This window comes from Filicampus tigris, chromosome 6 (assembly GCF_054856515.1).
Source record: "Filicampus tigris isolate MCC_2025a chromosome 6, RoL_Ftig_1.0, whole genome shotgun sequence".
Lineage (NCBI taxonomy): Eukaryota > Metazoa > Chordata > Actinopteri > Syngnathiformes > Syngnathidae > Filicampus > Filicampus tigris.
In genome coordinates, this window is record NC_141222.1 from 18513651 (window position 1) to 18527208 (window position 13558).

General features: G+C 40.6%; 1 protein-coding gene across 7 annotated transcripts in view; it reads left to right on the forward strand.

Moving 5' to 3' along the window:
- bnc2 (basonuclin zinc finger protein 2) overlaps positions 1-13558 on the forward strand; it is a 197542-nt gene that overhangs the window by 137062 nt on the left and 46922 nt on the right. For 5 of the 7 annotated variants that reach the window (XM_086034330.1, XM_086034331.1, XM_086034337.1 and 2 more), the window contains 2 exons: positions 6885-6987; positions 9912-10147. In XM_086034330.1, coding sequence (XP_085890456.1) covers positions 6885-6987; positions 9912-10147 — 339 coding nt within the window. Of the gene's footprint in view, positions 1-5250; positions 5392-5561; positions 5797-6884; positions 6988-9911; positions 10148-13558 lie in introns of those variants that run through there. The other 2 variants (XM_086034335.1, XM_086034336.1) reach the window with 2 other exon arrangements.

Here is a 13558-nt window from a genome sequence, read left to right on the forward strand (position 1 = left end):
CGCATAAGTTCCATTTCCTTCTCCGTGGTTATTTCACTTCCTCTCTTTAACATCACTGACGCCGTTCTTTGGCGGTATCACAAAAATGTCAGTGTGTCTAAGCAAACCTAATAAAGAAGCAGAAATGAGAACCAACCAACAATTAGCTTTAGCATAAGTTCTGTGCTTCCTTGTATGTTATGACTGCACTCAACTACAAAGCCTTTCTTTATGCGTCTTGTGTTATTTGTCACCTGGTTCCAATATGGACACTGTGCGGTCCTGACGTCTCAATCCGAGGCCAGGGCTCATCTTTATGACATGCAGCGCCGCCGCGCCTCTCTTCCCCGGCACACATTGGCTGCACATTTCTGCCAGGAAATTGGCAACGTTTTCAGCAGCTAAAGCTCACAGATGAGATAATACCTCACGGCTGGGGGAAGACGAGAGGACAAGATGCTCCCGGTGTTGTACGAGGAGCTCGAGCGCTGACCGATTCCAAACGGGTAAAACACGAGGCGCGCACATGGTATGCACACGGGGTTTTCATTTACGAGCCCGGCTTTGCTTAACTCGCCCGACAAGAATTGTGGTCTGTGGCGACGTGTTGAACACGGGTAAAGGGATTCGATTAAAGTGGGAAGCAACAGTACTAGACCATCTGTGTGGCTTTGCATTTGCAGAAATGCTGGAAGAGAGAAAACAAAAGCCTACTGGCGTGCATTTACGACATTAAAAACGACAGCGCGGTAGTGCAGCTGAACAGGATGCTATTAGTCAAAGATCACCATTGCTTCTGCGGTCTCATTGTGTCTTCGCTGACGTCTGATTCCTGCTCCAGCTCAGTTGCATGTGTCGCCGTTGGTCCCGGGCCACGGGGTCTGTTTACAAGGCGCACCCGAGCCAAGAGTCCAGCCTGGAACCATCTTGTTCGAATTCTACAATGCTTCCACCCATCTGTCATGCTAACGTTCGTCACGGTGAGTCCGGGCCGTCGCCGGTCATGAGTGTTTACAAGTTGGCCGGGACAGACGTTGCTGGCCAAGCAAAACAGCCATGAAACATCAAGCCTGCAGCTAAACACTAGTGAGACACACACTTGAGTCAGATAAGGGCTGAGAATGATGCAGACTGAGTCAAGTTGTTGACCGCGACGGCTAATCGGCAGCTGCGTGACACTCAACCCAGACCCCAAACATTTTTGCCTCATTTCACTTTGGTTCAGTACATCCTGGTTGGAAGAGGTACATTTTTGTTGACCAACAAATGAACAAGCAAACTACTGTACAACTGTTCCTTTACAATGGAAGTGCCACAAAATGTGTACCAAACAGAACTACAGTAAATAGTACCGGTACCCCAATGAAAGATTGCTGAAAAGCAATAATGTGGAGATTGCATTTTGTAATACCCGTTACAACGTAAACGCTTACCGACTAAACTGTGACTGGTACCGCAGCAAAAGGATGCTGAAAAGTCGTACGGATTGGGTTGAATATTTGAGTACCCTTTTACAAAGGGAATACAGAAAATGCAAACTAAACTGAACCGACTACTGCGACTGGTGCCATCACAAAATGTAGATGATTTTACGACCAATACGCAGAAGCCAACTGACCCAACCTCAACTACTGTGACTCATACCCCATCCAAAGATTGCTGAAAAGTCATACATTAGTGGTACGGGATATGGTATGGCTATTTTAGGCTCCTTTAAAATGGAAATGTTGAAAAATGCACGCCAAACGAAACTGCAACTGGTACCCCAACAACAGTATTCTTAAAAGTCAAACTGTATGGGTGGGATATTTTGGGAATCATTTCTAACAGGTGAAGATTCAATAGCTACCACTAAAGCAACTCTTACGGTAAGCGGTAATCTAACTAAAGGATGTAGAAAAGTCGAGCAATATGCAAAACTGAACTGAAAGGTAGCTATGGTCGGGTGTTTCATGACCCTTATAAAGGAAACTGAGAACCCACCTGACGTGACCTGTACTACCGTGACTGGTACCCCAACAGAAGTTAGCTGCAAAGTCCTATAGTATGGGTCGGTTATTTTGGCATCCTTGGCAATGGAAACCGATCCATACTATTTGTTGTAACCGGTTCTAAAACGGCTCACACAGAGCCCCCCTCTTCTCCTGTCCTGTCCTTTATCCCATGTTCGTCTGCCTGTTGCGAGCCAAAGAGGAAACCCTGGCGAGACGCTAACACAGTGACTAATGCTGCATTTCTGGCCTGGCCTCAGATAACACAATCTCCTCCCCACTCCCCAGCCTTCTGTGACAAATATGTGCGAGGGGAGTGGTGGGATCCGAGCCCGGTACTCGTCCCTGACCAAAGTCGGGCCAGGTTAGAAAGCGAGCCAAGCGCAAAGCAGACCCATGCGGTCGCACGGAGACTCGTACAAGGGGTGTGGGGCGGGGGAGCCGTGTTTATTCTTTTGTCTCTCTTGTTTCGTCTGTTAAAGCAAACACAGATGTTTCTGATGGCCGGGTTGGACACATCTGCACACTCGCTTCCTTATTAAGAGCCTTGTAATCAATTTGTATTCTTTCAACTTCTTCCTCTGTCATTCTTTACTTCTGAAGCCTTTTACATTTCTTCCTGGCTCAAATTCGAAGTCAATCTGAAAAACAAAAGCGCACCCCCTCCGCCTCCCTCAAATGCCTTTTTCTGCCCTTAGTGCCTCTTGCTGCTTTAATGTGTCTTAATGCCCCAGTCTGCTTAATGGCCCAGATATGAGAGGTTGCTGCTAGCTGGCGTAATAAGTCCGTGATTAGAGGAGCGCCTTGTCACAGCGGCAGCCCCGCAGATAGTGCCACGCTCTAATTGCCGTATTAGACGCCCCTTAACTATCTTGTCAGCTGTCAGACGCCGGCTCGTAAACAGCAGAGGTGCGCTTGATATTTCCATTTGTTTGTTTGCATCTGCTGCTGCTACTGTTAGGCCTGCCGCACATGAAGCTAATTAGCAAAAGGCATCAATCTGCTAACTGCAGATACTGGAGCGTTAAAACTGAATATTTGAGACAAAAGATTTCCAACTAAAGATATATATATTAAAACTAGGTCTTGGCAAAATAAATGACAGAAAACTACAATGAACCCTGGGATAGCTAGCAAAGTGGGATTCACGCAAAACTCCACTAGAAAGAATCCCCACCAAAATTGCAACAATTAATTTAGAACAGAAGAACGATTTTAAAAACGGCATATGGCTACTTAAGATAACTAACCGACAATACAGCAGTTTTCTGTATTGGCATCGGCATTGCATCCTGGGATGGCTATCAAAGTTCACGCAAGACTCCGCAAGATAAATATCCATGTGTTTTCCGAAAGAAGTCTTAGCTAGTTTAGATTGGAAGAACCATCATGGAAAATGTAGTACGGTCACTTGCACTGCAGCAAACTACAATGCATCCTGGGAGCGCTAATACACCAGAGTTCAAGTAAGTCCCCGCCAGAAAAATCACTGCCAAAGTTTGCAAGACAAAAACTTTAACTCGTCAATGAAGTTTAGCTCCAAACAAAGTTTGGAACATGGCTGCAAACAGCAATGCACTCTGAGATAGCTAGCAAACTTGAATGCACCCAAACCCAATTAAAATGCATTTGTAAACATATATTCCTGTTGAACTCTTCACCCATACTGTAAATAGTCTTCCGAATGGCAATTTATGCATGAACACTTAATGGCGTAATCCTTGCTCCCTCCCTCTACCTGAAGATCCTAAAAATGTTCAAATACTCTGTTTGACTGTGTCGACATGGTTGAAAGTGGTTTAATATACCGTTTGTCAGATTAGCTCGTTTTCACGTTGGCACCTTTGCTCGGTAAGATGGTTTATAAACTTAGAGCATGGATTTTGGATTTGCATTTGGATCATGGCAGTAGGTTTTATATCCAGAATTGTAGAATTTGTCAAATCATTAAAAGTTCTTCATGTTGTTGAAGCAGAATATCCATAAAAGTGCTGAACTGTGACTTTTGTGCAACCTAAAGGTCGATTCTCCTCCTCCACTCTCATCGAACATTTCGGGACATTGTGAAATCCAGATTGTCAGATTGTTCAGACACTGGACTATGACCTGCCACCATTCCGTGACTTGCATGATTCTCACGGCCGCCCACTGTAAATTCATAAAGATTCTGATAAGCGAGAGCCACTCGCCAGACCGTCGAGATTTTGTCGACTAAAAGAAGCCGGCCACAAAACATAGCAGCTGCACAGTTACTGTTGACCTGTCGTGGTAATGGCTTTCAAAATGAACTCGTCAGAAAACAACTTGGTGGCTAGTGGATAGCACATTGCTGAATGTCCGATCGGTTTACAGCAGGAGTCCGTTCCTATGCCGATAATGGCCATGACATGAATTTGTACAAGAGTCAGAACGCACCATGGTCTATCTCATTAACCGAAAGTCATAATGGTGTGAATGCTAAAAGCATTCACGTCATTCCTATTTTTCTTCCACCCATTATTTTGACATGCATTTACTTCTACATAATTCTACATAAATTGAAAACATTCAGATCATTCAATTCACCTTGGAAACAATATTCAACTTGCCAAAAATTTCCATTGATTAAAAAATTCTACATTTTCACCGCAAAAAAAATCCCACAAAAAAAATCCCTATTCATTCCCAGTAACATATTGAGCAAAACAGATTCATATCATTGATGATCCATATTTTTTCATTCGGCATTTTAGCATTTACACAGAATTTCTCCAGAAATTGTACATGTCTAGTTACTGTGAATATTTGTTTTCATTTCTAAACATTTGTAAGCCATACAGGTACAGTAAGACAATTAAATGAACAACAGTAAGTATGTCAGTAATTGAAGGTGGCTTTGTTACCAAGAAATCTCGAAAACCGAGAAAATCTTTGTTAGAAGCTAGCCTGAGTTTGTCTATATGTGAGTGATGGCCGATATGATAGCAAACAGCGCAGTTTATTGTGCTGAAGTGGTCTAATAAGCTATTCCGTGTATAAAAAAAAAAAGATAAACAAAAGGCCGGTGGCGGCTTATTAAGATGAATGTTTGTAATTTGTTTTACTCCACGTTTCATTGGGCCGTGCTGTCCGATGACGGCGAATTTACAGCCTGCAGCTGCTCCACCCGTTTGTACTCTACAGATGTTTTTATTTGCGCGGACAGCAGACGTTTTCTGGGTAGTCGTTAGAGGGCAAACGCGGGGATGCCTTGTGCTCGCACTTAACCTTTCGCCGCTAAGAGCTTTCAAAGCAATTGCACCTCCAGTGGAGTAATTGAGCCTCCATCCAAACAATTTGATGGGATTTCTCTTTTTTTCTGTGAACTTTGGCATATTTACAGTAGGATTGCCATGATTAGTCGACTAATCACGACATCGTCGTCGACGATTCATTTTAATCTGTAAGTTTATTTATTTATTTATTTGGCACATTATTTTTCTTTCGAGACGTCTCGCTCTTCTCCCGCTGGCTGTTTTCCTATCTGCAACGCACATGCGCAGTGGTGGTAATCCGGGTGATGTAAACAGAAGCATTGTGGGTAAAGTAGTGTAAACCTTACACTGTAAGAGCTAATTCGTGTTGACAACAGAGTCCGAAAGTTACGGCGCATTTCACCAAATATAGTCAATACAATGCAAACCTGCCTTTCATGGCAGCACGATGGGGATGCCGGATCATTTAAAAAAAGGAAGCAAGTTATGGCTTATGCCTGATTTCATATCTGACATAGGCACAGTTGTGTTTACAAGCTAGCTGCAGTTAGCATACACACGTTACGGCGTGTTTGATGTAACACTCCTATTTGGTACGCTAAAACATCGTAGCATCTCCTATGGATTAAACAGCCATTATTCAGTAAACTCGCGTTGATTAACAACCAAAACTCTGTGTGTTTATGTCTGTGGTGGACATCGAAGCAGGAAGCGCACGCTTTCTCTTTCTCTCTCCCCCTCTCACTCGCGAGCGGAGCGATGCGTTCATTAACTGGGAAATATCACCACTCAACACAAAAACGTCCGATGTGCCACTCATCGGCATCACATAACAATAAAATCCATTATTAAGTTTGTTGTAATATACTATGTTATAGTGCAAAAAAAAAAAGGTCTTCCTTTTTTGTTACAGGTGCATACCACATTTTGATTGTGTAGATCAATTTACTACTTTTAAATTATGCATACTTGTGAAAAGAATAACAAAACCTTTTTGATAAAGTTTAAATTAACACAAAATTAAAAAACAATACAAGTGTTTATTATAGTTTTGTTTGCCCAATTTACGACTGTGATTTCACTACCTTCTGTTAAAAAAAAAAAGAAAAAAAAGTCTTGGTGCCCAAGAAGAGTGAAATATGTATACAAGTACTTCTTTTTGTTCTTCTTTTGATAATTTCACTGTATTAGTGCAACTCTGCATAGTGTATAGTTTTGGTTCAATTTTAAAACGCACTAAAGAATTACAGCTAAAAATGTTAAGGCCAGAGTACCGCCATCGATATAAGTCGCTGCTTTACTTATAACTGTGTCAGGAATGATGGGTTGAGTTGCGAAGTTTAATACAAGTTGAATGTACTATCATCTTGTCTTCATGATTAGTTTGTACATAAAGAATTCAAGCTGTAAGCGAATGATGCTTATTATAAGAGCAGCAGCTTGCTGCTGCGATTTGTCGCGATTAATATATTATCCGATTAGTCGACTAATCCCAACTACTGTTAGTGATTAGTCGACTAGCAAAATAATCGTTTGTGGCAGCCCTAATCTACAGCACACCAGCTGAACACTGCATGTAAGACAACTCTGCTTTTTGGAGAGAACTCTTTTAAATCCTGACAACAGAAACCTCAAATAAATGTTTCTTGTAATAATGTGGATTTGTTTGTTCCCCCTGCAGGCCATCCGCTGCACGCTGGTCAACTGCACGTGTGAGTGCTTCCAGCCGGGCAAGATTCACCTGCGCACATGTGACCACTGCAAACATGGCTGGGTAGCTCACGGTAAGGAACCTTTTTTTTTTTTTTTTCTTTTTTTTTTTAAACGTCAAAACAAAGTAGCAGGATTGCTGTATGTACTTTGATCAGACTCATTTCATCTTTATTCACTATGTGCAAAAATGAGAAATTTCCAAAATGGATTCACAGTAGGATCTTTAAGGTTGATTTTCCCCATTTAAAATAAACGCAATAAAAATAAACAATTTCAAGAGTCACACTGTTTCCGTCACAAAAACAAATTTTAGCTGGAGGAAAATCATTTGAGCTCTGAACACGTCACAGGTGCACCTCTCGCGTCTGTCGCTATTTAACACTCTTAGCTGTTGTACAAATGGAATAAGAAGGGTCAAATGTAAAATAGCAATACAATTCCAAAACAGACTTTATCCTTTGTCATTTAACTCATTCACTGCCAGACATTTTCAGATCCTCTTTTGCCCTAACATTTGAAAAAATTTGAAAAAATATACAAATTCCTGGGCTTGAATGGCTGGACCGTGAAGAGACAAATTAATATGTCATTGGCGGTGAATGAGTTAAATGTTTTAAAGAAGTAAACCACTGTTATTGAAACTCATTCTATGCTCCTGTTTTCCCCTCCATTTGAAGAGTGTCTCAAAAAGCCAAATACATATACTGTACTTTATGGTTAATACATTTTCCTTAAAATGTAAAAAGAAGTTTTCTTCTTCCCACTCCATTTTTTGAGCAGCATGTGTAGAACGGTTGCAAATGGTGACATGGTGACCTTTTGTCTTGGTGACCTCTTGTTTTTGTTTTGTCTATGAACTTCTTTTGTTGGCTTGCTCAAAAACAAATAATAAATAAAATAAAAAGTTAACTGCTTTAATAGTCCAAATGAAACTCTTTCTCTTGTTACTTTCACTTTGTTGGGAATATGTCATATTCAAGCCAAAGAAAAAGACAATGCGTTTTTGTGTGACTTGCAAGTTGGGCTTCTACTGAATTAGATATGTCATTAAAAAAAAAGAAATAAAGACATATGAAGGCAATGTTCTAAATAGCTCACATTGTCAAGGGTCATACAAGTTCACCGCTGTAATTAAAACTCAGTCATTTTTTTCTCCGTTTGGAACAAATGTTGAGAAAAGACAAAGAAAAAGCGGAACATGCACAGAGTTAATCCTGTCAATCAAATGTAAAAGACAGTTCTTAGTTATAAAAAAAAAAAGCAATAAAACTCCAGTCTTTTTCTTCTTTGGAATGAGGGTTGTGAAAAGCTAAGAAAAAGCCAGCGTTTTAAGTAGCATTTTAAAACTCGAAACTGTCATGCAAGTATAAAAATAAGTAGCATTAACTCTAATAACAACAGCATCACACGAATTTGAGTTGTATTTGTAATTGCCGATTTTCTCTTTTACTCTTCTGGTAAGCTATGTTTGTGCATTTTGGATGGCCCAAAAACCCGCACTTTTGCACTTCTTCACACAGGTGTAATAAAAAAAAAACAAAGAACCCAAAAGTACAAAGAGCAAAAGGCGTAGAAGAAAGCTGGATAAAAGAAAACACCTGTTTGGCTCACCATAGCAGGCCGCGGGGCTCTCTGGGTGAATCAACATAAGGACCTGGTCGAATATTTCCCAGCCTCTCCCTGTTGAAGTGTCAGGCGTCCGTCCTCCCCCCCGGCCGTCCCCCCATTCACCCTCCCGCAACTTTTCATTTCATGTCAGCATTGGCAGCCACTCTGACAAGCACTTCTTCATTTTTTATTACGTTCGTGTCTGGCGGCGAGGCGTTGTCAGGCGAGGCCCTGGTCCCGGGATCAGAGAAAGCCAGACCGGGCCAGGTGTCACCCAGACAGGCGCGGAGGGGGAAGGAAGGCTGAGAGGAGGGACGAGAGAGGGGTTTGGGGGGGCCCCGCAGCAGGAAGGAGAGGAGAGTGGACGAACAGGACAGAAGAGTTGACTGAGGTCGCAGACTAGGTTTTAGTTTTCCCCGATTTTGCCTGTCAGGCTACATTCACCCGAACTTTGGAGCAAATTCTTGTGCTTCTTTCTTAAAGTGGAAATCAACGCAAACATATATTTTTTTCAAGAATATGTTCCCAACAGGCCCACTACACGGCATTCTGATTAATATTACGTTTGTGAAATATGAGTTAAGCAGCAATATCCACCCCTTTTTAAAAATTCTCAGGGGGCAGCCGTTTTGTCACTTCTGTCGACTGAAAATGACATCACAGATATTCAGGGTTATGGCTCAGCTTCAGAAAACAGGTGAGGCTATTAATCATTTTGCCTTGTTTCAACTAGTTGGCCTGCATAGAACATATTCTTGAAAAAAATATGCTTGGGTTGACTTCCTTCAAGAAGCAAAATCCACACCTTTTTAGTTATTTCAGGGGGCGGCCATTTTGTCACTTCTGTCGACTGGAAATTACATCACAACTGCTCAGGGCCCAGGTAACAACCAAACACGGCTCACCTCTTTTCTGAAGCTGAGCTATGATTGGTCGTTACCTGAGCCCTGAGTAGTTGTGATGTCATTTTCAGTCGACAGAAATGACAAAATGGCCGCCCCCAGAGATGGCTAAAAATGGGTGGATTAACAGTATTCCACAAAGGCAATATTTATCAGAATGCCTTGTTCCAACTAGTGGGCCTGCATAGAACATAATCTTGAAAAAACATATGTTTGGGTTGACTTCCACTTTAAGGCAGGAGCAACATAATGGAGCTAGGAAACAATTTTCGAAGAACGTCGATGTGGAGTTTATTAGATGTTGCGCATATTGAAGAAATGTAATATTGCTGCTCATGTGTTCAAGTTCATGAAGAATACGAAGGCTACGTTCACACTTCGTAACAAATGTACAAATAAAGGTTTCGCCCCATTTGTGCTTGAGTAAAGTGGATTAAATAAAAGCTGATGACTAAGTCAATTATTTCTGTGTTTTTTGCGTACAGCCCTGGACAAGCTGAGCACGCAGCACCTGTACCACCCGACGCAGGTGGAGATCGTGCAGTCCAACGTGGTTTTCGACATCAGCAGCTTGATGCTGTACGGCACGCAGGCGGTGCCGGTGCGGCTCAAGATCCTACTGGACCGCCTCTTCTCCGTGCTCAAGCAGGAGGAGGTGCTGCACATCTTGCACGGCCTAGGCTGGACCCTGCGGGACTACGTGCGGGGCTACATACTGCAGGTCAGAGACCGATTCGCCAAAACCAGGGGTGGGCAAAGTACGGCGAGGCTGCAACGAAACGTTAACCTGGCCTGCCAAGCATTCACATGATCAAGAGTCTTGTAATATTTATTGTATAAATTCAGCCTCTTTGTTTTGTTTTTTATCCGTGGTGGATTTGGACAGAGCCCTGCTGTGAATTGCAAAATTGAGGCCCCTCCTAATATTATCATTTTTATAATTGCCCAAGTTCTACTTTTGTCTAAATCTCGCTCCTCAACTCACTTCTTTATATAGTAGTTCCTTGGCACCAAGATGCCACAAGGCGGTGCCAAAGCGCTACCTTTGTCGGAATGATGCTCCTTCATATAGTTGCTTTGCACTAAGATGCCACAAAATGGTCTCACTGAGTGGCGAATGCTTGCAAGGATAGCGAATTTGGGGTTTTCATCGGGGTTTGCAAAAGGTTGCAAAGAAGTTCGCAGACGGTTTTTACTAGTCCCACACCGTTTTTCTGGTCACCAAGAAATGTGGAACATGTTCAAAATATTTGGGACAAGTAAAAACTGTCTGCAAACAACTTTTACAAACCCTGACAAAAACTCGCTATCTTCGCAAGCATTAACCGCTCAGTGAGAAACAAGCTTTACCGATTTGGCCTGAACACCAAATCAGCGAATAGGTGAGTTTTCAGCAAATAACACAGGCTATGATAAAAAAAATTAAATGCACAAATATTTGAATATGCAGGTAGTCATTGCATATTTATACATTCTTCCTCATTCCCCAGTCACTATATTTTACGTATGTATTTACTACATATATTTTTTTTAGGATTGGTTTTTACTACATATATTTTTAAATGTTTTCTATTTAATACTTTCATAGGTCATGACAAATTCAGCACAAATAATAAAATGAAAAATGATAAGATTCTTTTCATCAAACTAATTTGCATATTTTACGTGCACATTTTAACTAGATATTTTTCTTTTTGTTGTCTTCGAATGACCACCCATCACCCATCTGTCCCTTTAAAGACTTAAGCGTGGCCCTCATGCTCAAGATTTGTCCACCCCTGTGCTATACTGTTAATATACAGTGTGTATATATATATATATATATATATGTATATATATATATATATATATATATATATATATATATATATTTTGTTTTTTTTTGTTTTGTTTTTTTTTTTAATTTTTTTTTTTTACAGGTTGCATGCAATTTTGTAAACAATTTTCTTGAAGTGGTCCACAAAAAGGCGTACCGCGGCCCCCCTGCACTTATTTTAGGCGACAATCATGGGCCACTTTTTATCCTTTCACCATTCCACTTTGTTCCCCTACGCAGACACACGAGAAGAAGGGAAAAAGGTTTTTTTTTTTTTTACCCCAAAAAAAAAAAAAAAACGAAGAGAAAAATGTCACGCCATCAAACTACATCTCCCCTCCTTCTTCCTCTATAATTGCACAAAAAGGTTCTGGTGCTGAAACCCGAAGTGTTCCCGAATGAATTAGTGTGCAGCGAGTTGACATGTGCATGTGGTTTTCTTGCTGTGTGTGAGCGTGCGTTGTGTTCACATGTGCTTATCTGTATGCAAGTGTGCTGCACTATTCCAAGGTGTAAGTGGAACAGCATGGCAGGAGAGGTGGAGAGAGGCGGGGGTATTATTGGGGGGTGTCAGGGGGGGGGGTGCAGTGTATGCACGGAAACGGCTTCTGTGACTTAAAACACTTGCAGATCCAGTCGCGGGCACACGCACATGCAGCGTACAACTACACTGTCGTATCGAGAGCGGTTCCTAATATTTTGACTTCCATCGAGCTATGTGCTTGTCAAAATTTTGCAAATAATCTCCCTGTATGACTCCTTATAAGAATGATTCATCTTTGTATGAAGTGGCTGGTCTGTGCACGTGTTTTGTTCACTTATGCAACAACTTTTATTGATTACATTTGTACTGTATTTGATATGCGCTTAAATGTGTTTTAAGGACTAAAATGAATTGATTAAAAAAATTACAATCATAGTACTTATTTTCAAAATTGAGTAATTATTCAGCAATCATCAGTTTACGTTCAACACATTTTTCTGTATTTAAAACAACAAAGTAGGCTGAATTATAATGATGTTGCAGTGTTTTTTTCTCATATTGTCTTTAAATCAATTGCAGTATAGGGCCAATATATTATAGAAAATGTCTGTTGGATAACATTTTTTTAAAAAGGTGAAGAAAAACGATTTTGTTATCTATAATATTTGTTTAAGGTATTATTTGTTGGTGCTTGGTGTTTATGAATTGTTCATTTCTCCAATATATTGTAATTATAAAAAAATATATATCACAGTTCGGAATCACATTTTCTCCAATTAATGACTATGGGTTCACTATTTGGCAAGTTGAAACTACCGCCATACATGGTCGACTGTTACATATATGATTTGGTGTTCACTTAGCTGCTACCATTGATCAATAACAATGTTCTTATAAAGTGGTATACATATGACTGGTAATACCCCAACATGAAATTATGTGAACAGAAAGCAATAGAGCTAAACGTGGGTTCTTAATTTGGCGGTGATAGTTAACATTCACAGTTGTAGTAAAAAATGCTTATAACATTTACTATGGTCTTATAACATTGTAACAACATAATTGATAAAGTTTCCCTTACTAAGCAGTACAATTAACAATAACACGAAACTTGAAGTGCGGCGATAGTTAACTTCCTCAGTTTTGATCAAAAGTCCTTCTAAACGCTTACTACAGCGTTATAATATTGTAATAACCTTAATTGTAAAGGTTCCCTTATTGTTTAGCAGTACTACCAAATAACGATTGTATACGAGGCTGGAAGTGCTGCAACGATGTGACTCTGACATGGAATCATAATTATTATTACCACCACCACTGCTGCAATGAACTCTTATTGTTGGCGGCTAAGTAATAGCACGTGCCACTACGGCCTTTTAGCTGATAATTTACTGAAGAAATTAAGCCTGGCGCACCTCGCCTGCAGCAGAACAAAAAGTAAACAGACGGAGGGACGGGGGTGTGACTAAATATGCGTACACTCTGCAATTTACCTTTGTAATAGGCTCCTCATAGTGCAGAAGTTAATCAATAGCATTAACGACTCCAGTGGATGGAAGTTTGATTTGAAAAGGGGAGAAATTACATGTGGCATCAATAACCATTAAAATAAATGATTGGCTTTTTTTTTTTTTTTTTGGTTTAGTGTGGTTTTGTTCAGTCACGTGCACAGTCTTTGCACTGACATATGAGTTGGGATGATTATATTATCATTTTATAGTAGAATATTCTTTTATTTGATATTCATTCCTTGGCATAATACAAATACAAAAGTAAAACGCAATGGCAAATACAAGCGCAACTACTACAACAGTGGACTCCCCGTATACTTG